Here is a 23,614-nt window from a genome sequence, read left to right as displayed (position 1 = left end):
TTTCTCGAGAATGTGTTTAGAATATATTCACACGATATGAACTTCAAGTTGATGGTGCTAAAGAGACTACTTGTAGCCAAGAGAAATCTTATGAAAATTTAAGAAATGATCAAGCGAAAATCTAGAAAAACGTAAATATATATAAGGTACAAAAAGTGGGAGGGTTCAAACCCTATATAATTTGGAAAAGAAAAGAAAAGAAAAATAAAATAAAGGATAACATCCTCCTCTCCTATCTTCATCCTCACCTGCATATATATAATTTGGAAAAGAAAAAAAAAGAAAAATAAAATAAAGGATAACATCCTACTCTCCTATCTTCATCCTCATCTGCCTACAACAATTTGCTGAGATCATTTTTCCGTTCCAACACTTCAATGACAAAGAGTATAAAAACAAACAATTGTTGCATTCTTCCTCGAAGAAGAGAGGAAAGTCATGATAACAGACGAAGAATCTTGCCTCTTCCTCTTTCCTTGGCAACAAAACCACAACAGAGAGAGAGAAAATGACAAGAAACAGACAAGGGTGTGCAGGGGAGGGAAACCCGGCAATAATCCGTCATGCATTGTCAGAACCGGAGCACCTAGTGTGCGAGCTCCCTAGAGTTAATTCAAGCTCATCAGACACGCATTCTTCATGAATCCTTTCTCCTTCCCATGGCTTTACAAGCCCTGTCATATTACTTCCAAATGCAAACTCATCTGAAACGCTATCCAGCATTTGAACATCTGGGTGTGGGGGTGTGCCTGCGACTACAGGTGAGCATGTCCCGCTCTGTCCCGGCGTCCACATCCTCGAGCCCCCACCAGCCATGGCCTCATCCTTGAGTCCAAACGGGTTAGAAGAGACAAGACTGAAAGTTGGTGAGGATGGCCCTCCTGGCGGTACACGAAGGCCGGCAAACCAGCCCGAGTCAGTAATTATCGGCCGGCCTGGACTCGGAGGAGTGGAAGAGGGTAGAAATGAATGGTGGTGTCCACCCCACGAAGGAGCAGTGGAATTGTCATCCCAGTCTGTTTTGATTCGAGGGGTGCGGGCAGTCGGGGAACTCAGAGGAGGTGTGACAGGAGCGCTTATGGACCCACCGTGGATGTAAAGATGGTGGGGTAACTTCGACGAGGCAGAGGATGATGACGAGGACAAGTTCTTCAGCCACGGGATGAGTGAATTCGGGTCCGGATTAGGATTTGCATTCGCTGCATACGAGGAAGAAGCTGGGCTTGGGAAGGAGGAAGAGGCAGGACTTGGATTATAGGAAGCGCGTGGGCTTGGGTGGTAGGATGAGCATGGACTGGCTGATGCAGACCCACCAACGACTTCCATCCGCTCCACGGGCTTGCATCCCTAAAAGACAACAGAGAAACAAGGTTGACTGTAAACAATTATTAACGGCAAGTTCCCAGTTCTTCAGTTATACAGTAAGATTCAGGACACTCAAAGACAGTAAAATGAGGTAGATTAAACATAGTGGTCGGAGTCAGAAACTAACGAAACTACACTTTGTAAAAAGTAAGAGGGAAATAATATAAGCAATTCGAAGAGAAGATAGGATTCTTTTGGCAAGGTTGTTGACCAATCACGCCAATCAAGTAACATCAAACTACACATACCGGCCTTGCTTCAGTGAACATCATCCCCACCTTCGTACCCCCCCCTTTACCATTCAAATAGTATATAACACTCAGTAAGTCTGTCCTGCAACAAACTAACCTCCCAAGCCTCTTGGCCACGTGACACAGAACCCAAGGGATGTAAGAAAGACAAGGGATTTCGATATCTCAAGCTCCTCGAAAGGAATCACATTCCCACGCGGTAGATCCTTTCTTCGTAAAGAAAGAGCGCGACGCCCGAAAAACGTCGCTGCCGTTCTCAGGCGTCGTCACTTTGGGACTTCGATTGCGGGAATCTCGCCAAGGTGTAGAGCTTTTCTACGGGCATTAAAATACTAGATGAGACTGAAAGCAAAAGAAAATCAAGATGACGATATCGGCCTTCAGAGGAAAAAGGCTTCGCGATACCTGAAGATGGAAATGTTTCACCAAGCAGGTGCATTCCCGTCATTTGGGTAGAACCACGGTAGACCTCCGAGATCCTTCACACATGGGCAGTGGGGTATACATCTCCATAAGAGGGGCGAGCAAATCCATTCAAAAGCAGTTTTGATTGCATGGAAGTAGAAAATGGTGAATGGTGACTATGGTCAACATTAAAATCTAGGGTTTAGCAAGGAATGGGAAATAGTGGGAATTCCTAGATTATCTACTCGGAATTAGAACACGCTTCCTTCATTAGGGGAAGGGTAGTTTCAACTATTGAAATTTCAGCTTCCTGCATAGGAACTAAATCTTTCTCCCCGTGCATCATAGACGCGGTAGGCCGCCAGGAAAAAAAATAAGGTGAAGAAAGTGAAACTAATACTAGCGTGCGCCTGTTGGACCAGGTCGGAAAAGAGAACCAATGATCGGACTCAATCTCAGAAATCAGAACAATAGAAAATGATCTCCCATGGTCACGGCCCCAACGACACAAAACTCCCACAAGAAGCGCACGCTAGCAAAACCCCTGCATCTCCTGAACAAGAGCCTGCAGAATTAGTGAAAGGGTAGTCGCTGGCCTCCACTGTAAATGGTCAAATCCAGTCAACATGCGTACGATAGCCACGCCTTAATTAAAATACTAATTTATACATCAAGAACACAAACCTTATTGTGGCCATTAATGGCGTAAGAGCCAACAGTGATTAGGTTCAGTGTTTACCTTTCTATAAGTGGTGCCGTCCTCTTCCACAGCCCAGCCTGCCTCGGCACACAGAGCTTTCAAGACCTCGTTGTTGTCGCAATGCTTCGGAAGCTTGTAGTTGCCATACATACGCAGTCCGGAGTAGATCTTGGCCGCGATCGCCCTTCTCCTCCTCTCTCTTCTCTTATTGTTCTCCCTCTCCTTCCATGTCGGAAGCCTCGTTCCGGACGTCATATCGCCGTCCCTCTCCTTTCACGAATAATTAGTAAATTATTATCGAAACCAGAAACCTGAACTCTCCTCAGCGGAGCTCCTCAGGGCAGTAAATACCCCCCAGAAAGCCTCATCCAGGACAAGAGAAATCGATCTCAAGCTGGATCTGCGTTCAGAAGCGGCACGGGATCACCGGAGATCAAAACCGTCGCAGAAGCCACCGAACGCCAGAAACAGAGAATCAGATCCGCTGGAAGCACCCTGGGGGTATTCTGATCAGCGAGAAGCAGACTGGTCGGAAATGGGGACGACGTCGTTGAAGCTTCTCGGACAAGGAAAAAGATGCACTCGGAGAGACCGGATAGGTGTTTTGTTGAAACCGGAGAAGTCGCAAAGCGCAGAACAAAATAAATGAAAACACGCGAGGAAGGGTGAATTAAATACATTAGGTAGTGAAAAGTAGTCGTCGTTCCATCCAAAATCACGGAAATGCCACTTGTTCACTTTCGTGCTTTCCTACGGGTGCTCCGCTAATCTACTGCCATACAAGAAACTAACGCCGGAAAGTGGCTTGGTTTGATAAAATAGAGAAACGGATGGGGGTAAAGTGGGAAATGAAAATGGGCCGCGGCGATTTTCACGAGATTATGCCATCATTAATTGGTTAAATATAGGCAATTAGCCATTCGTTATATATCACCCAGAAAGTAAGGACCGACCCGAGAGCGATGGGAGAAAAGCAGAGGTGATTTTTAATGGAGAGTAGTCATATCAGAAATTAGAACTAGGAAACGGGTACTGACGACTGAGAGAGCGTCGACCAGACAGTAGATGAGCTGAAACCACTGGAGATAACCCGCCCAGCTCCAAACTCGATTAGATTAGAAGCCCTCGATGCGTCGGGTGATGTGAAAGATGAAACCCCAACCGTCCCCTTTCCTCCCCAGTTACCTTTTTCGCCCGCGCAGCCGATTACTTCCCTGCAGTAGGCTAGACGGCGGAGGCGACTGAGAGAGAATAAATAACGCCCCGAATCTTTGGCGTTTTCCCGTCCGGGAGGCGCGCTTACACCTGTTGCAGAGCCGCTGATGGGGTTCCAGAAAAGAGAAAACCGTCTCTGGTCTCGTAGGGAAGTACGGGACCCACACGTGATATGTTTTGGACCTACCAGAGCACCTCTACGTGCCACCCTGGTTCGCACGATCGGGTGAGAGGCAGCCGCGCCGCGCTGTCAGCCTGGTGGCGCACGGTGGACGTGGTCGTGCCCACTTTACGTTAGTCACGGGTAGACGAGACCCATTTCGCACGTGCAAACGGACATGAGACCGGTCAGCGAAAGCTGGATTGGATAAAGGGGGTTGGTGTCCGGGGGCCGGGTCAGGGGTCGATGGGCTCGGGGGTTGGGTTTGTACGCGGCAACGACTTCGGGAATGAGTGGGGTGCACCGGCGTTGGCAGAAGTGGGTCACATGCAACCCGTTATGCCCGCCACTCACGAGGCAGAGCTACGGAGGAAGAAGATAAAAAGCGAAAGGTGCGAGGGTGGGTTTACGAGATTGCCCCTTTTTCTCTTTCCCGGGAAACGAGTTGACCAAATGACCCAGTAGTCTTCCACATGCGCCCGTCTTAATCTAGAGGTGGTTTGGGTAATTTCAACTTGTGTTTAATTATTCGATTGCACATGATCTTGTTTGGCCTAGTTAATTACTTGGTATCTGGATTAGCTTTGCTTTTGGCTAGTGACGTCAATTAAAACCGTTGGACTGATCTGAGAATTTTACGGGTAAAAAAAAAAAAAAAAATTGTCTGCTTTACGGGTCGAAAATTGGAAGCAGTAGGGATAGATCATGAACAGCAGTGTATTTGATTGCGTGTCATATTCCAGGCCTTTTAAAATCTTGAGAGGTTATAAAAGAAATAAGTAAAAGCCAAGACAGAGAAAGGTAAAGTGAGTCGATTGAGTCTTACCGGTTGGGGCGCAACCCAGATCCAAAGTGGGATACATGATGATGATACGGCTTCCTCCGCCACTTTTTCGACGTCAAAGCCGGAATTTCCCCTCAGCTACCACAGGATGCCAGTTAGTTCCAATCTCGTTACCCTTGAATTGGAGGGAGCTCGACATGTAAGGCTTACATTTTGAACTGTGTAAATCGATTAAAGATGCAGTTATTTCTGCTTCATGCTGTACACACGACCCATCAGTATATTAACGACAGGCCCTCAACCGAAGCAGTCCGTTACACTAGAAAACAATAACGGTTGTCGAGAGGGGAATACAAAGCGCGTGCGTAGCCATTCGGATCAAAAACATGTATTGTCACGTTCCGTTCAAACCCAGAAAGACAGAGCCATCTGTTACCCGATCTCTGATTTCCCTAAAGACACGAAAAATGCTCCACGCTACATGGTCCTCCTTTGGACACATCGGCCGAGTTATTTTCAATCGATTAAGCTACAAAAGCTTGTGGAATGCAGCCGTGTTGGCCATGATAGGAGCCAACAGATGGCGGGCCCGCATGACAATAGTTAAGCTTGTCATTCTTTGTTTGATTATTACGTTGCATTTTTTTCTGTACGAGAGGACTTGCTCTGCGCTTGGAAGGAATTCACCGGGAAATGTCTCAATCTTTGTTCTGTAATTGTAACAAAGGAAAGATAAGTTCCGTTGACTGGTCAAAATGAGATGGCGCAGTCAATTATGATAAGCTCTCGCATATGATGAGATTCTATACGGTACTTGGACCAAAACGTCCCTGAGCTTTTAATGAAAGGCCAACCATGCCTCGCTACAAACGATGAATGTCGGTCATAATATCATAATTTCGTTGGCCCCTATCTGAGACTCGTCGTGTTGGGTTGAACTTGTTTAGGGTACACGTGAAATGTCCCCCGTCGACCGCACAGATGAAACGTGTGCCTTTTGGAGAGGTGATGGCCCTGGACAAAACAGACGGTCGGACTTGGTGATTTGTCTAAATACCAAATCGTCAAGGACGGCTGGGCAAGGATGCGTGCAAGCGATTGTCAGGAAGACTTGTTTTATGAAGATAATAACTACAGGCATATGACGAGATTCTATACAGTACATGACGTTCATAGCTTCATAAACCATAAAGCTCTCCGAGAACTCCCGCAGGCTTCGCTCTTCAACCTACGGAGGACCTCCCTCATTGATGTCCAAATAACAGATTAGATGCGGAGAGGAATTCTTGAGACAACTTGGGGTGATTTGTGACTAAGAATCAGTACCAATGGCCCCCTAGTCACCTCTCACCTATCGGACATTGAGCAATTGGAGCCACTGATTACAGGGGGACGCCATTTCAAATGCTGAGAAGAACAAGTTAACAGGTGTCATGATCACGGTAATTACTTGCTTAATTTAACAAGCTCCTGCAGAAGTTTGTCGGTGGATGCCTTAACTTCATCGGATAACAGAAGCAGCCGAGGCACTAAACCTATGCCAAAAACAGTAAGTACTCTCACCGCATCCTCTAATATTAGTTTCTCTATCTTGCTGACTCTTTGGTTCACAAACTTGCAAGAGCTTCTCAACTTGCAGGCTCGACATACCTGAATGCATAGCAAAGAGTGTGATCATATTTTAAAGTTAGGATGAGGATGCAGAGGAAAATACAGAACTCTGCACTAACTTACAACATCTTCCTGAATGCTAAAGAAAGATCTTAACGTCTTCGCTGCAAAAACTGTTTTTCTTTCAACAGATGGGCAACCAAAAAGAGCTACCTTCTTCAACTGACTGCCTGACAACCACCTGCAAATAAAAACTGTCCTTCGATCAAAAGATAATGCACATGCAATCAACTAAGAAATGTTTCCAGACAATAATGGAGACCTCATCAGAAACAGCTCCAGAATCATAGATAGAGAAATTCAAACCAAACACTCAAGTAAACAGGTTAGAAACCATATCAACAATTTGGAAGGGTTATTTTACATCTCTCGGAGGCCCTGACTTCTAATTCACAAAGTGGGAGCACTAATTACTGAACCCTTCAACCACAGGACTTCGTTTTTCTTTTTTTCAAACCCTTTCAATCAAGCTACGACTTATATGAATCAATCCACCTTTTTTTGTTCAATATGTTAAACTTCACCCAAAGGCCTGCATTTTAACTTGAGGTGTTTATTTGTTTTGTGTGTTGTTCACTGCATGCTATGCATACTGAGTGACTTTCAGCTTACTCTGTGTACAGAGAACTAAGATTGGCAAACAAGTTGACAGCATTAAAAGAGATAAATGAATTTTAAGTATTAGTAAAAATTATGTTCAAATAACAACAAACCAATTTTAAGTATTTATAACAAGTTAGTTAGATCTCTTACTACTCCCCGGAGGGAATCACAATGGCAATTGGGATTCTTGCATCACTGGCTTCATAAAATATCAGCAGAAGTATCCACTCGGCACCTACTTGTTCAACCTTCTTAGGTATTTGCTCCAATTTGCTCTTTTCAGTTCTCCTGTACAATTCTCTCCATGAACATTCTTACGATTTCTGTTAGGTTTGACATCTTAAATGTTATAGAAAAGCACTCTGAATATCCTCCTTTTCTTTATTCAAAACACTGCTTAACAATATAATATGAATGGAATATATATATAACAAATGATGGGTCAAGAATTCTACAGAAACTCTCTTTGCATGGTGATTCCTTGAAGTTGACCTAAGTTTGATAGCTCTATTAGACTCATAAATTTCAATATCAGTAAGAAATGGGACTGACTAATGTGATGACATGCACTGAGACCTAGTATCAAGTGAATGTGGTGCGATGTTTATGTTGAAGAAGCCAATACAGTATATAGGCCAATATTGATAGCTATATACCTTTCTTTCTTCTGTAGGATACCTGATACAGCAGACAATGTGATTCTATTTGAAATATGGACAGGTGCAGAAAATGCAGTTACAGTAACCATTCCAGTGATTAAAAGGGTTAGGGATGTCCTTAGCATTGACAATACCACTTTCCTCCTATAATTCTTGCATATGAGAAAGTTTAAGCTCTGATTGACTTCTTATTGAACCTTCCCATGCTTCATGCTGAATATTGTGGTGATGCAGTTCACATACTTTTCAGCTTTGCTTCTACCTTTCTCCATAAATTCATGGAAATCCTCATATAGGAGACTAATAACTACAGCCCCCCTAGTGGTAAGACTACAGTTGCACAAGGAAAGGGTTTTTCAAATTGTACTCAATGGGGACGATAATGTTTTATCAGTTCCCTCATAAGATTCTGCACCATATTCTTCAGAAGTAAATCCATGGACAACTGTAATCGACCAAAGATCTCATAAATTTCTTACTCTCACGATATCCAACTTGCTTCATTGGTCCTTCATTAGGAATTGAACAATGAAAAGATATAAAATGAATAGAGATCTTAGTGCAGCATGGAAAAATAACAGCGAAGGACTCCGGAAAATTTTTACAGCAAAACTGATCTAATCCAGGAAGAGGCTCAAGCTATACCTTGAGCACAGATTCGGCGACTTGTTGGTCACTTCTAACCTATTAGTGGTCTATCCAAACTCAAATTTTAAATCTATACATAGAATACTTCATTGTGAGTTTTAGAGAAAAAGGAAAAGAAATCCCAACAGGGAACTTTTTATTACTTTTCCCTCTGGTGAGCAATCCCAAGCAAATACAATCAAAATGGTCCTATTTCCCAACGCAAGCAATAAAGTAGACTTACTTTGCAATCTCCTGATGGTCCCGGCCGAACCTCTCGGCAGCCGACTTCAATGCATCTTGGACTCGAGCGTTAGAAAGGCGATCAAAATTCAACCCTTCCTCCTGTAAGATACCTGTACCATTTAGGTATCCTTGCTCACATAAAGTATTAACAAACATAACCATCCCAGGAGAGGGTCCTTCGCGGCTATTTACATCTTGCCTCGACGACTTACGTTCTGTAGGTTGACTAAAAATTGTTTCTTTCGTGAAGGAGTCTTTCCTGCCCGATCTTCGTCGATTTGCAAATAGAGAGTGAAGGCTGACGTCTTTCATTCCCGCCTCTTGACATTTCACATTCTCTTTCAGAATCTCATTTTCTCTCAAAAGCTCCACCTCTTTTTCTAGAATCCGCATTTTCTTCCTCGATTCCTTTATTTCGTCAGCTGGCGAAATATTTAGCGATCCTTCTTCCACAGATAATTCGTTATCATCAACCCTTCCACGCAGTTCACGTTTCTTCTCCTTTTTCGTCCATTGACCAAAAGTTTCAAACTCATCGGTGGAGGCTGGTACTTTAAACTGGACACTCTGCGAATGTATCGATTCTGTTTTCACTTGTTCATCCAAGAACTCGAGGTCTCTTCTGGTAGGAGACGATAGAGATACGAAAGACGAAGAAACCCTGGAACCTAAACCTCCAAGAATGGACAAAATTGAAAAAGAGCGAAAAGGAGGGTTTTCCGGATATCTCACCCCGATTTGGAGTCTAAAGAGCAGGCGATTGGAGGTGAAGAAAACCATCTTCAGCGCAAGAAAAAAATAGCAGAACGGGATGGGACTTCGGGAACCTCGGGGTTGGGTTTTGGGTTTAAGACTTCTAATGCTAGGCCCTGGAGGAGCGGCTGACCGACGATGGTTCACTAATGCCGAGCAAGCGGCAGTAAATCTGGAATCTCGATTTTAGTTAAAGCTTCGACATTTAAAAGATGGAACCTGGAATCTGAATTTATCACGTGGGCTCTTGATAAATAAGATAGGTAATTGTTTAATTTCCTCTCAGTAACAAAACAATAGAGGGTCGTGAGGATGGGACACGCTGAGTCGACCGGGCTGTTCGTCCGACTTTAGCGCGCCACTTGTGACCGCTGGCTCATATCTGCAGCGACCTTCCTATCACATTTCATTGGTCAACAGAAGTATCGCTGGTTGTCACGCCTCTTGATCTTTCCTACAGGATTTTCGGACTTGCCCGTTTATGTGGTCCTTAGTTTTTGCTTTTTTTTAACTCGTTTCCGCTGGTCAATTTGACAACATTTTTATTCGTCAACAGCCACCGCCAGAGTTTTGGACATGAACAAATAACGGACCCGTCGTGCCAAGACCGAAGTTCTGAACGGCTGAGATAGTTATTGATCAGATAAAGCTTCTGTATGTTTCACACTAAATAATTTTTTGTATTGGATTAACTCTTAACCTCTGTAATATACACTATTATCCAACAACACGTCTAATATTAGTGCATATGAATTCAGTATTTGACCCTGACCTAGTAATATTTTTAATCCTTTTCCATCGTATGAAAATGATAAATAAAATCCAAGGGTAAATTAGTACTCTTGATTTTTAATCCTAGACGTAGACACTTGTTCTTTTTCCATCAAAGTCGAGATTCAACCCCCTTTTGACATTGTAGAAACGAGGGAACTTCCCCCCTTCACCTCATCTATCTCGACGAAAACAATCAAAGTGGATCCACTTAAAAAAAGTGTGTTTTTATAAATTAATTTTAATTAATTTTTTAATATTATAAAGTTAAATCGGAGTATTTTTGTAATTATCTTATTTATGTTAAACTATTTCCGTCCATTGAAATTGTGACATCGAGTAAAGTTATTTTTACAATTTATAAACCTATTTAAAAAATAATATAATTTTATAGAGTGATAATATCTCTCGAACTAAAGAAATCCTTGAAAATCAACATCTCGATAGGTCCACCGTTGGCTTCCATACAGTTTTGTAACAACCTGCACGCATTTTTGTCACATGAGACAATTAATTCTTTTTTAGGTAGAATTTGTGGAGTACATTGCACACCACACCTGGCCAAATCACAAGGACCCACGAATGTACCACACACCAGTAAAAGTAAGGATCAAATTGGCTTGTACGTACCCGTCCGTGCCGAAGAGGATTAATTAAACCTTTAAACATGCTAAATAATTCAGGCAAACTACTTCAGATGGCAAAAACCTAATCGTATATTTCCTGACTTTTACTTAATTATCAGTTAATTAAATTATGATCTCTAACTTGATTGAAAAAAAAAAAAAAGGGGGGGGGGGGGGAGTTCCAATTTGCGGACTAAGGACCACTAGTTAGTTCGACTCGTGAATCTGAAATGGCGATGTCACCAACAAACCCGTGATGCACGCCCTAAAGGTCGAAGCCTTGCTTCGGGGATAAGAGGCGGACAGGTCGTCAACCACGTTTTGCCACTTGTGTTCTCATTTCTTTTTTATAGATCAGATAAATTCACAAGTCCGTCTAATTAATCCGAACCGCTTCTTCGGTGGGCCATAGAAAAATGAATAAATAAACGAGCTCGAGTAAGATGGTGTGGTACACTTCTTACACATCCACTTTCCGTTCTGCCTTTGGCCATGTTTTCTGTAGCTTTGGTGGTGTCGCACTATCGCTGTCACGCCTCAAACCTAACCCACACGGTTCATCCAGGTGGCCCTAAAGACAATCCCACCTACACGGTCTATTTAGTAGTGCAGTGGATATGCTAGTGTTAATTTATTAACCGGGAAGGAATTTTTGGCTTTTTTTTTTCTTTTTATTGTGGTGGTCGGAGGTAGGTCCGAGTCCAGCCAATGGCCGAATTTAATCCAACTTTAATGAACGGAATCATTTTCTTCGCACGAAATAATAAAAAAGGAAAAACTAGGAAGAAGGCACAGAGAAAGTGAGAACCAGTCTTACCCTGAGAGGTCTCCGCTAACTACAGAGTCAAAGAAGCCCAATAACGCCCTTCACCGCCGTCTTCTTCCTCGTCTGTTACAACTTTGAAAATTTTTTAGGACGCAGGATGATAAAACCCAAATTCAACATTTGCTTTTGGCCGACGGAAATTCTTGCGCTTACTTTGTTATCCAAGGATATTTCCGGTTTCTCTTTCCGTTGATTTTATTCAAGGAAAGAGCTATTTGCAATTTGTTTAACGTCGACCGCAAGTTCATGGAAGCCTAGCTGAACCTTTCCATTTTTCTTCCAAGGTAAGGTCCAAAACCGAAGAAAACGTGTTTCTTTTTATAAAGGGGAGTATTTTTTTGTGAGTTTTATGAGTGATGTTCTTTTTTCCGTTTTCTTTTGAGCTTTCCGAGCTGTATTTTAAGCATGTTTGCTTTTCTTTTACGGCTTTTTTAACTGGAGTCTTTTGATTGAATTGAGTTTTGTATACCTGTTGAAAAACGAGTCGTTCATTACAATTGTAACACTGTAGATGCCAAGGCTCTTATGGTAGCTAGGGTTTGCAGGTTTTGACTGCGAAAGCTTTGCCTTGAACTTCAGTTTCGGGCGAAACTTGTCCTCCAAGGTATCATAGAAACCGCAAACGGAATCAGATCTTTGGTGTTTCATTGGGCACAGCCTCCTTTTTGATGCGGAGATGGTTTGTCCACACCGTTGTTCAGATTTCGGAGAGTAGAATTCCAAGTTCTCACATAGAATGGATGGATCTCAGGGCAGTTCAAATGCCCCCCCTCCGTTTCTTACCAAAACCTATGATATGGTTGATGACCCATCCACGAATTCTATCGTCTCTTGGAGCCCGAGCAACAGCAGCTTCATTGTCTGGAATCCACCGGAATTCGCTAGAGATTTACTGCCCAAATATTTCAAGCACAATAATTTCTCCAGTTTCGTCCGACAACTCAACACATATGTAAGCTATTGCTGATATATATCTATATATCTTCCTTATATATATATATATTTATTCTTAATTGTCTGATGGATTTGTGAAATCCATATCATGTTTCAGGGTTTTCGGAAAATAGACCCAGACCAATGGGAATTTGCTAATGAGGAGTTCCTAAGAGGTCAGAGACATCTATTGAAAAACATCCACAGGCGGAAGCCAATACATAGCCACTCCCAACACCACCAAACACAAGGCACTACTTCTGGGGCTTTACCTGAGTCAGAGAAACAAGAGCTTGATGATGAAATTGAGAGATTAAAACAAGAAAAAGGGATGCTTCTTACCGATTTACAGAGACATACACAACAGCAACAAGAGATGGATTCACAAATGCAATCTCTAGAGGAAAAATTGAGGCAAATGGAATACAGACAGAGGCAGATGATGTCATTCTTGGCACGCGTCATTCAAAAGCCAGGTTTCCTATCTAATCTTGTCCATCATTCTGAAAATCAAAACAAGAAGAGGAGATTGCCAAAGCCAGATTATTTGTGTGAGGAGCCTGATATGGAAAATGGTGATGAGATTGTGACTGTGGAGAACAGAGAGAGGTCAGATGTTATTTCAGTGCAGGTAATAAACACTGAGGCATTTGAGAAGATGGAGTCATCTATAAATTCATGGGAGAATTTTCTGCGAGGGGTTAGTCATGCCTCTGGTGAAGAAATGTATGCTGGCTCCACCCAGTTGCAGCCAGGTGTAGTCCTTACAGAGATGAACACCTCCTCTGGGGATGCAATTGCAAATCTTCAAGCTCAGTCACCTAATCTGAATATATCTTCCCCTCCTTCCAGAGATGTAAGTTCTACTCCAGAGCTGGCTGAGTCTACGAGTTGTGCTGGGAGTCCTCTTTCAGCAGCTCAGCCTAAAGCTTCCATTATAGATATGAATTCTAAGCCGTCAGGGTCTGAGGGTCAGCCTTCCAAGGAGCGGGGAAGTGTTGCTTCTGCTACTCCTGCTGGGGCAAACGATATGTTCTGGGAACAGTTCTTGACTGAAACTCCTGGTTCTACAGATACTCAGGAGGTCCAATCTGAAAGAAGGGACAATGCACTCAGAAAAGTTGAAAGCAAACTTCCTGATAGAACAATTTTTTGGTGGAATAAGAAAAAATTGGATCACCTTACTGAACAAATGGGACATTTGAGTCCAGCTGAGAGAACAACTAATGTGGGTTGATTGATTTAGGTGGATGCATGTATACCATTGAACAAAGAGGTATGGCTGGTTCTTGTATAATATGGGTGTTCCATGTGTTGAGGTTATATTACTTCTGTGACAGTCCTCTGTATATCGAGCAGGTTGTGATGTTTTGTGAGTGATTTATGTTGTTCATTTATACATGTTTACTGTGGTTTTTTAATCTTTGACCATGTTTCATTCGATATGGTGCTCCTCTTTTGACTTTTGCTCAATTTTTGCTTCAAGTGATTATTGCAGAAAGAAAAAAAAGATTGGAGACTTAGAAGAATTGCACATGTTTTTACAAAGCGTTACAAAACATAGATTTACATGAGCGATGTATGATTTACATGCACGACTATTTTTTTCAAAGCTGGAATGAATGCACTCATCAAATGTATGTAAAAATTCGACTTTATATTTTTATTTTTTTGAAAAATGAATGTAAAATTTTATCTTTGTTATCTTTCCTGCTTTTTCTCTCTGAATGGATGTAAAATTTTATCGCTTTGTCACTATGTTATATTCAGCCAAAAATAACCAAGAGCATACTTTGTGGGTTTTCTCCTATATTCAGGTTCCACTGGACTACCCACTGCATTGAATTGCATCTCATCATATGTGGCTTTTCAGAAATAATCTAACAGAAATTTGTTATCTTTCTATTCATTATAAGAGGAAAGAAATTTACTGTATAATTCAATGGTCAATGTCATGTTCATGATCATGTTGTGCTGTGCTTGAAAGTTTTATACAGACGATATTCCTCATCTAACTGATCTCTTTTGGGCAGTTTCTTGTTCCTTTATCCTTGTTGTCTGCTTAATTCTTGGCAATGCATATGTTAATTTATAGTGACACGATTCGGCTTGTTGCAAAAAAAAAATTCTAACTTTGATGAGATATACTATAAAATATTTTGACATATCTAATTTTATCAGTTCTGAAGAGGTGCATGTCATACATATGTTTCGGAAGTTCTTGTAGTTGTAACATATCAAATGAGAGGGGGAGATGTATTCTTAACCTCGATTCAACTTCCTCGAGCAGGCAGACAGGAGAACTCATGCTTTCAATAGATTTATACAGGCTTTGTATGTATCTAGGTGTGCTTTTAGAGAAAAGACAGAATGACCGATGATCTTGTTACTTTGGCCTGGTGTAGAACCATCAATGAAGATAATAAACTAGTCTATGTTACAATCATTTTGGTTATTAGTCCGCAGATGTTACTATGCATCAATTGTCTTCCAAGAATTATCCACATCCTCATATCTATGTTATTGTTATGTTCACATTTATCTCCAGGGAGCTTTTTTCCTCTTAGCTGGCTAATTGGCACAAAAAAAAAAAAAAAAACACAAAGAAAAAACTTTGTTTCTCACAGGAGTAAACTAGTCTATCGCTTTTTTGATTCATTATTGGGCCACCTACCTTTATTGCACTTCTACTGACTCCAAATGACTTGTACACTCTCACCATCTTTTTTATCTTTCAACCTAATCTCATAGGAGTAAAAATGAAGTGTCATCTTACTCAAATCTAATTAGAGCGCGAGTCATGGCCGATTTGGCTCCCTTCCCTCCGCATCACACGCGAGCATGTGATCATGACTCGAGCTGGGTTTCGGTGTTGTAGCATTATCAATAAGGGCTAGTCCATGTGCTTCGCTCTTCTCCCCCAGATACTAAGATCAGTACGTGCCGATTACATGTTATTTACGGGTGTTTACTGTTTGTACTAGAAGCGCCAAACGTCTTATCTTCCCCAAATGGTCTCAGCTTTCTGGAAAAATATAATTCCTGACAGCGAAGACCTCAGTTCTCACCACGTTCTGGTATTACGCATAAAACATTCAGACATTTCTGCTCACGAATCGATTTCATTAATAGCAAATGATTACTATCATGTTCATCTGTGCGATGAAAGTCAATCATTTCCCACGTTCAGTTACGTTCTTGGTGCCTTCGATTTAGGGGATTACTGCATGATATTGTGCAGTTCTACTACATGATATTAAAGCCGTCTTGGCTACTGCAAAACAAGGCTCTTCGTTCCAACCATGGCCACTCCTAAGCTCCCATCATCTCTCCTATGCCTGTCCTTCTTTCTCCTTCTCTGTCTCCTCTGCACAAACGACGCAGCAGTAGTGAGCAACTCAACGAAGTCGAAATCGGCGGCAATGGCGGCGGAGTTCCTGAATGCTCATAACAAAGTCAGAGCTCAACATGGGCTTCCTCGGCTGAAATGGAGTAGCAGGCTGGCGACGTTCGCGAAGTGGTATGCGAACCAGAGGAGAGGAGATTGCCGGCTGATCCATTCAAGTGGGGACTTGGGGGAGAATATCTTCTGGGGTAAAGGGAAGCGTTGGACGCCTGCGCAAGCGGTGGCGCTTTGGGCCGCCGAGAAATCGGATTACGATTACAAACGGAATGTATGTATTGGAAACAGGGAGTGTCTGCACTACACTCAATTGGTGTGGAAGACGACGACCAGTGTTGGCTGTGCGAAGGTGATATGCAGGAGCGGAGACAGTTTCATCACCTGCAACTACTATCCCCATGGCAACATTATTGGTGTAAGACCATACTGAAGTTATTACTAGGGCGTTTTTATCTTTGAAGAGCTGCAGATGCTCAGTATTTTCTGTCCCTAATCCTTGTTCTAGTCTTTTCCAGATTTTATCGTAAATCCTCCAATAACATCTTTATGTAACGATTATATGAAGCCTTGCACATTTTAGCGAACGGATCAGAAGCTAAAATCTGATTCGGGAAGATGCCATTTTCGAGAAAGAGCAAGACATGCTGCTAGCATAGGGGATAAGCAATTTGCATTTAAGGGTTTAAGTAAATAAAATTTTTGTTAGGAGCTGATGAAGGTCTAACGTTAGAGGATTCCCAGAAATCCTTCTTGATCCTAGTTCTATTTCTTAATTTTTACATAGTATCAAAGCAAGGTAAACCTAGAGGAACAAAACTAGTTGATACTCCGATAAATTGATGAATCGATTTGTATTTTGAGAATAGTTTAGTATTTAAGGATACGACCAAATATTGGCAACTAGTAGAGGAGAGGAATTGTTGTATGTTACCGTGACACACCCAAATTTTTGTTTGTTGTCAATGTGGTAAGTCAAGTTATGGATTCACCACAAGTTGTTCATAGAGATGCAGTTTATCGGATTTTGAGATACTTGAAGCTTTCTCCAAAAAAAAAAGACTTCCGTATAAACCTCATATGAATAAGTTAGAGGTTTTCAAGATGCACATTATGCTAGTTCAAAATTAGATAGGAAGTCAACCAAAGTTTTTTGTAATTTTATTCAAAATTAGATAGGAAGTCAACCAAAGTTTTTTGTAATTTTATTGATAGTAATTTAGTGACTAGGAGAAGTAAGAAGCAAATTCTAGTAGCACAATCTAATGTTAATGAAGTAATTAATGGAAGAATTTGGTTTTCCAATTAGAGGTTTGGGATGTGATAATCAAACAACTATTTTTATTATTAGATATTTGATATTTTATGTGAGAACGAAACTTATATCATTGAAGAAATTATGCTAATTACCCCTTAATTGTCCAGTTTGGTGAATTAGATAAATGTGGAGATGGTGGGTCCAGTTTCTCTCTTAATATTTTACGTAAAATAGATTTGAATTTTGAAGAGTTCCCACTTCCCTCTCCTGGCAACCGCGGCAACGTGACTCATAATTCCCTTCTTAAAATAGTACGAAAGTGAAAGCTACGGCTGCCATCATTTTGTTGATAAAAATCTAAAACGCTTCGAAAAAGAAAGCTTCAAGACTACGCCTAGCGGTGTTCAGTTTCGGAGACCAGAGCCTCTTTGTTTCTGATTTTTATCTGAAACTATCAGGGGTTCTGGTTTTCTTCTCGTCCTCCTCCTCTGGCCGATCGATCTGGCTCCGGATCCACGTAAAGATGCACGGTCACCGATTGCACACCTGCCAGTGCTCGCAAATACCGAGTTGCCACGACGAAATTGCGACAGAAAACGATTCTCAACGTCGTACTTCCTCATCGGCTTTCTCTGATCTCTGGAGTTGCTTATGGATTCCTCTCCTTCTCTCCTTTTCCAAGAATTCCAATTGTGCAAAAGCTCAAACAATCCTTCTTCCCGGTGGAATAGTCAACCAATCTCGGTCACTCACTTGTCCGCCTTCTGATCCGACGCTCTACTACAGCCCAGTGATTGGGATTTTGAGCCATCCTGGCGATGGCGCTTCTGGCCGATTGAGCAATTCTACAAATGCCTCCTATATTGCTGCCTCTTATGTTAAATTTGTGGAATCAGCTGGGGCTCGCGTGATTCCACTCATCTACAACGAACCTATGGAAGTGCTGACTGAGGTTAGATTGCTTCATGAGTTGATCCGTGCATTACTTTCTGATACAAATTTTAAGTAATATTCTGTTAACTATTACTTGTGTTTCAAAATTGTGGCTCTGGATTGGTCAACTCATGAACTGCGTGTACACATATTAGTGCGAATTTCTAGAGCGAGGATATTTGGAACTTCTTTATCGTCTGTGTTAATACGTGTTTTACTTACCGTTCCTCCGCCTTTCTTTTAACTGATCTGGCATAAAAGATCGTTATTTCACTTTGCCACTGGATACTTGTTAATGTAGAAGCTCGAACTGGTGAATGGTGTGCTATTTACTGGCGGATGGTGTAAAACTGGTTTATACTTCGATACCGCCAAACAAATTTTCAAGGTATTTACGTCTCCTGTGTAAGTACTTAACAAAAATCAGTTCTGTTTGTTTGAAGTAAATTGAAGTAAACTCTTGAAGAAAATAAACTATCAACCATTTTCTTATGCTTTTTATTCTGATGAACGAGACTGAACTTCTTTGAGCTATATATTTCAAATTTGTCTGGCACGCTGAATTCTCTTTAAGTACCAAGCATGTAGTATTAAGCTGCATCTAGTAGCAGAATTCATTTTCAACTTTCAGCGATCCTCTAGAAAATTAGTTAATATCATCTTGTCGACCTTGTCAGAATCAGCATATTAGGAAAGTTCATTCCAATCACTGAATTTTCATATGTTAGATAAGACCAGGTTCCTGCCTACTGCAGGAACCCATAAACATGAGTAGTCCTTTTAATGGATCTTATCATGTGGGCGATAATGGGTCACATTCAAGGTGCCAAACCCGCTCATGGGATTCTATAATATGCACCAACTCAGTTTCAGCAGACCCCAATCCTACATCCAAATTTGTTAGGTAGATATTCCTCTGAAGGATCAATTGTTTGTGCAAACTGTATACAACAACCAGGAGCTGTCACTTGAAGAGTTGTCACTTGAATAGTGTTGAAAAGCTGTGCTGTTCATGATAATAATGCGTAATCCAGTTTTTTGTAACTCTGCAGAAAATCTTAGCTAAAAATGATGCCGGAGATCACTTCCCTTTGTTTGCAATCTGCTTAGGCTTTGAGATTTTAAGTATGGTGATCGCCGAGGTATTACCTATCTACTTTCTTTTTTTATCAGTATATCTTCAGGGAATGCTTGTCTATTTGTTATCCAACTAAACTTCAAGTTTCATTCTTTCTAGTTTATTGAGGAGAAGTATAGGATTGTAATTTTTCTTGCCTATTTTCTCTTTAGGCTGCTTATAGTTAGAATTTTTTATGACAAAGTTCTTATTAAGCAGTTTATGTACTCAATTTTACTGAAGAGTTGTTTTTGGAGATTTTTCGCCTGAGCTTGGACTTCAAAATCTTGTTTGACATTGACCCATCTAAACCACATGGAAAATGCAAGTTGTCTATGCATCTCTTTATGTTGGTCGAGTATTTCAATTTTATTTTTTTTATATTATCCTTTGGTTTAATGAAGGATAGAGAAGTCCTTGAAACATTTTCAGCTACAGATCAGGCGTCCACATGGAAAATACATGTTATCTATGCATCTGTTTATGTTGGTCAAGTATTTCAAAAAAAATTTATATTATAATTTGGTTTAATGAAGGATAGAGGAGTCCTTGAAACATTTTCAGCTACAGATCAGGCGTCTACACTTCAGTTCATTAAAAACATAAATTTGGAAGGAACTGTGTTTCGAAGGTAGGTTTTCTTCACAAAAATATTCAAGGTAAGTTACTGATAACTGCGATTTTAGTATTCAAGGATGATTCATGTCAAGGGGATATATTAACTGAAAAAATGACCAATTTGCTAGACTACTGATGTCACTTCTGTTTTCAACTACAACATTTTCATGCTTAAATTCTTCATTTGTTATTTTACACTTCTGTTTTTGCGGTTTCTATGTACTTCTAACTTTATTGCTTATTTATTGTGCAGGTTTTCTCCAGACTTGTTACAAAAACTAAGTACTGAGTGTCTTGTCATGCAAAACCATTATGTAAGTGTGCACCTGCTTCATGCTTCTGGACAATGCAGCTTAAGATAGCTTAACTATGGTTGCAATGAAGGTTTACTCAATTAAAAACAATCACAAGTGTTGATTGCAGTATGGTGTACCTCCAAAAAAATTTGACAAATATCCTGCCTTATCAAAATTTTTCAAGATCTTGACCACGAGTGCAGACGAAAATTCTCAGGTATAGAAAACATCAGTTAATCTCCCATTGCTCTAAGAAGGAACTATTGTAAGTATTCCACAGCAATTTCTTACCCTTTGTCTGAATCAGATCTATGTCTCAACAGTACAAGGACACAACTATCCTGTGACTGGCTTCCAGTGGCACCCAGAGGTAGTCTTTGAAGCTAGTTTGTTTAAGTGACTGAAATCTTAAAAGTATAAATTTCTACATAGATTTTCAAAATTTTCAGTCTGGTTTCGGGTTGATAATAGTGTCAAAACTTCTAATGCTTGACTGGCTGTGGGATGCTCAATTTATTTTTTTGCCTCGACCTGACACGTTCAGTATTTTCAGTTAACTATTATTGGTGGATTAATGCTTTTTGTTTCAAGTTTACTCCCTCTTTCTCCTGGCGAATCTCGGCAAAACAGATTATTATTTTTCTGGGACTAAAAAAATTGAGCAAAACTTTCGTTAGTTTGTTATAGTAGGCTATCTTGGACTAAAAAAGTGAGCAAAACTTCCTTTAATTTGTTATAGTAGGTTGTCTGGGGCTAAAAAGATGAGCAAAACTTCCGTTAGTTTGTTGTAGTAGGCTATCTCTTGCACAGTGTTGACTTGGTCATTCGCTTTACTCGAGGGCAGCAGAAGATAAAACACTGGTTGCTATTCCAAACTTAAATTGGCAATAAGAATGATTTTTCAGCATTTCCTTGACCATCGAATCTTGGCTGTGCCGAAATGCTGTTACTGTTGGATATATGGACAAATGGCAAGTCATTTAGATTTTTACTATTTTACCTAATTAAAAGTTTCCACCTTTCTTCTAAGAGTTAGAACTCAGCAATCTGATTGGCATTCCTTATTGAGTACCAATTTAACATCATCTGAGAACTGGAGAAGTTTACTGCAGAAAAATGCCTTTGAATGGGGGAAATCGATGATTCCACACACCGAGGAGGCAGTTGAAGTGACTCAACATGTTGCGAACTTTTTCATCAGGTTCTTAACTATTTTGCTGTGTCATTTTTAGTGCTTGAATGGAAACCTAATCTAATGTTAAGCCTGTTAATTACTTCGTGTCCTCGGCCATTTTGTAATGAAAATTGCATCTGAAAGTATTGCTACCATCAATCACATAATAGTGTGAGTATGAAGTCAATGTCTATCCTGTCTTGAACAACTTGTTATTTCTTAGAATTGTGAAAGCATACTTGATTGAGTTAATGAAGTCAATTGTCATGGTGCAGCGAGGCTAGAAAATCCTTGAACAGGCCACCCACCCAGAAAGTGTTAGACAATCTAATCTACAATTACAGCCCTACATATTGTGGGAAGGCTGGGTAAGGTTCCGGTTGTTTGAGCTTGTATAAGTTGCTCCAACCAAATTGTGGCTCATCTCACTCATCGTTGTTGTCTTTTGTTGTAGGAAAGGATATGATGAAGTTTATATTTTCTCATGATCTTGTTTGGCAAAACTCAGAAGACATCGTCTAAAAGGTTCTCTGGCTGTTGTTTTGTTCTAGAGCAAATGATATAGCCTATGTTATGCTGTAATCAATGAAAACAGGAATTATAAGCAGTCTTCAGCTGTAATTTAGTGAGGTACGGTGAGGAAAATATTGTGTCCGGTAATAGAAATAAGCATGTCTATCGTTCCATGAAGCCTGGAATAAAGCAATCAAGTGCAGCTTTATGTACTTTGCAGATACAGAAGGTAGCTTTCTGATATAAATTTCAGTTTGTGAAACTCAATGCTAATCTCATCCTCATATTCTATTTTCTAAGTGAATGGTTTTAAGTATTTAACTTCTAGGCTGAACTTACTATTGAAGGATGATGTCGAACTCAAAAGTTCATGCTCTGAATACAAAGTCCCAATCCATGTTCTTATACAGTAATGCTAGATTATGACGTTTTCTCCTCAACATTCTCCTGTATGGGAGTGGTGGCTTAATGTTTCCTGGAGGCCAATCATACTAATTCCAATATTATGAAGCAAGCATTCAAATCTACATCTGATGTGAAACAATTCTCTGCAACTGTCTTTATGTTTTTCTCCCTGGCTTCTTTCACAACAACACAAATCCATTTCATTATATATGGATCTTAATTGGCAAAAGTGATTACGGACACTCCAAGTAAGATGCATTATCTTTGTGAATCTAGTAATGTTATATTCTTCACATTTATTCCAGATTTATTTTTTATTTGCTTAATTTTGATGAAACTATTCTCTCAAAAATTAAAGACTATGACATTATAGATGTATAGGATGTGATACTTTTGTTGTTTTAGAGCTAGAGCCAACCATTTTTATGAATCTGGAGTGTTAAGAATTAGATGTCTTAATTCAATACTAATGTGTCTTAAGGAAATATCGTATTACTTAATTTTCTTTAAATTCTTATGATTCGGTATTCTTGTAATTGTTTTGATTTAGTTATTCATCGTTTTTATTTTCAGAATGATTTTATCTTCAACTCCTTAATGCATTTTTGAAGTTATTCCAAATTTTTTTTATTCAATTCCATAACTTTATGTATCCTATTAGTTTCTTCACAAGATTTGTTTTTTCTTGTTTTTAATTTTTATTTTCCACTTCTATTTTGTAGCATCGACAGGTTCAACCTTACATAAATATTGTATTGAAAATTTTTAATCTCTTATATGTTCTTAAGCTTTGACTTGATTTTAAGTAGGTTGAACCTTGTCCTCATCCCATTTTCGGAAACCTGATTTAAACCCGACCCATCCCCAATTCGCAATTTGTCCTTGTAAACCTGATTTGTCTCAAACCTGTTTTTTTATTTTTATCTTGTATGTGGGTTGGGTTCAGGTCAGGTTTGGTAAAACCTGTAACTTACCTGAATCTGATAGGTTTTTTTTCTCCCGCCTCGTCCCCAACCCATAGGATGAAATAAAAAATCTGAACTCAGAGTTTTCGGGTTGGATCATGTCAAGTTTCTCATAAAACCCGACCGGATGCCTATTCCTAGTTACTCCATACTCTATTGGTTAATTACCTAAATAAAGAGTTATAGTTTTGTAAATTTGGTTTCTCTTGATGTGTTATTTTAAATAATGTTTAATTAAAATTTCTATTTATTTAGTGTTTTACAGGTTTAAGAAAAGTTCTTTACTTGATAAACTTAAATTTAGTTATCTATTAAAATTATATTTTATTCACAAATTTAC

General features: G+C 40.2%; 5 protein-coding genes across 8 annotated transcripts; 3 read left to right on the top strand and 2 right to left on the bottom strand.

Moving 5' to 3' along the window:
• Positions 1 to 120: 120 nt before the first annotated feature.
• LOC137962272 (BES1/BZR1 homolog protein 4-like) lies at positions 121 to 3,345 on the bottom strand. The gene is made up of 2 exons (XM_068809044.1): positions 2,761 to 3,345; positions 121 to 1,347 (listed from the first exon to the last, which is right to left on the bottom strand). The coding sequence occupies exons 1-2, from the start codon at positions 2,974 to 2,976 to the stop codon at positions 562 to 564; spliced, it is 1,002 nt and encodes a 333-aa protein (XP_068665145.1). The 5' UTR covers positions 2,977 to 3,345; the 3' UTR covers positions 121 to 561.
• A 2,645-nt stretch (positions 3,346 to 5,990) lies between these two features.
• Positions 5,991 to 9,502, bottom strand: LOC137963529 (uncharacterized). Of its 2 annotated transcripts, XM_068810643.1 has the most exons (4): positions 8,685 to 9,502; positions 6,615 to 6,732; positions 6,444 to 6,530; positions 5,991 to 6,287 (listed from the first exon to the last, which is right to left on the bottom strand). In XM_068810643.1, exons 1-4 carry the CDS (start codon positions 9,464 to 9,466, stop codon positions 6,228 to 6,230), a joined length of 1,047 nt encoding a protein of 348 aa, XP_068666744.1. In that variant the 5' UTR covers positions 9,467 to 9,502; the 3' UTR covers positions 5,991 to 6,227. The 2 variants fall into 2 exon arrangements, with proteins under 2 accessions (XP_068666744.1, XP_068666743.1); XM_068810642.1 differs by having other exon boundaries at positions 5,991 to 6,530.
• Positions 9,503 to 11,658: 2,156 nt separating this feature from the next.
• LOC137962435 (heat stress transcription factor A-4b-like) lies at positions 11,659 to 15,154 on the top strand. 2 transcript variants are annotated; one of them, XM_068809304.1, is made up of 4 exons: positions 11,659 to 11,946; positions 12,208 to 12,614; positions 12,714 to 13,871; positions 14,777 to 15,154. In XM_068809304.1, the coding sequence occupies exons 2-3, from the start codon at positions 12,399 to 12,401 to the stop codon at positions 13,830 to 13,832; spliced, it is 1,335 nt and encodes a 444-aa protein (XP_068665405.1). In that variant the 5' UTR covers positions 11,659 to 11,946; positions 12,208 to 12,398; the 3' UTR covers positions 13,833 to 13,871; positions 14,777 to 15,154. The 2 variants fall into 2 exon arrangements, with proteins under 2 accessions (XP_068665405.1, XP_068665404.1); XM_068809303.1 differs by lacking the exon at positions 14,777 to 15,154 and having other exon boundaries at positions 12,714 to 14,068.
• Positions 15,155 to 16,017: 863 nt separating this feature from the next.
• On the top strand, positions 16,018 to 16,428 carry LOC137963425 (pathogenesis-related protein PR-1-like). Its single transcript, XM_068810545.1, has one exon. It carries the CDS (start codon positions 16,018 to 16,020, stop codon positions 16,426 to 16,428), a length of 411 nt encoding a protein of 136 aa, XP_068666646.1.
• A 1,209-nt stretch (positions 16,429 to 17,637) lies between these two features.
• LOC137962235 (gamma-glutamyl hydrolase 2-like) lies at positions 17,638 to 22,166 on the top strand. Of its 2 annotated transcripts, XM_068808984.1 has the most exons (10): positions 17,639 to 18,205; positions 18,488 to 18,574; positions 19,239 to 19,328; positions 19,840 to 19,934; positions 20,175 to 20,235; positions 20,345 to 20,434; positions 20,525 to 20,587; positions 21,330 to 21,418; positions 21,667 to 21,759; positions 21,846 to 22,166. In XM_068808984.1, exons 1-10 carry the CDS (start codon positions 17,777 to 17,779, stop codon positions 21,877 to 21,879), a joined length of 1,131 nt encoding a protein of 376 aa, XP_068665085.1. In that variant the 5' UTR covers positions 17,639 to 17,776; the 3' UTR covers positions 21,880 to 22,166. The 2 variants fall into 2 exon arrangements, with proteins under 2 accessions (XP_068665086.1, XP_068665085.1); XM_068808985.1 differs by lacking the exon at positions 18,488 to 18,574 and having other exon boundaries at positions 17,638 to 18,205.
• Positions 22,167 to 23,614: the final 1,448 nt, after the last annotated feature.

The sequence above is a fragment of the Aristolochia californica genome, unplaced genomic scaffold (genome assembly GCF_029961685.1).
Source record: "Aristolochia californica isolate CCGP_79_NKW_82.1479 unplaced genomic scaffold, dmAriCali1.0.hap1 SCAF_4, whole genome shotgun sequence".
NCBI classification, from domain to species: Eukaryota; Viridiplantae; Streptophyta; class Magnoliopsida; order Piperales; family Aristolochiaceae; genus Aristolochia; species Aristolochia californica.
The sequence above is the reverse complement of the archived record's forward strand: the minus strand, read 5'-3'. Positions and strand labels throughout refer to the sequence as shown.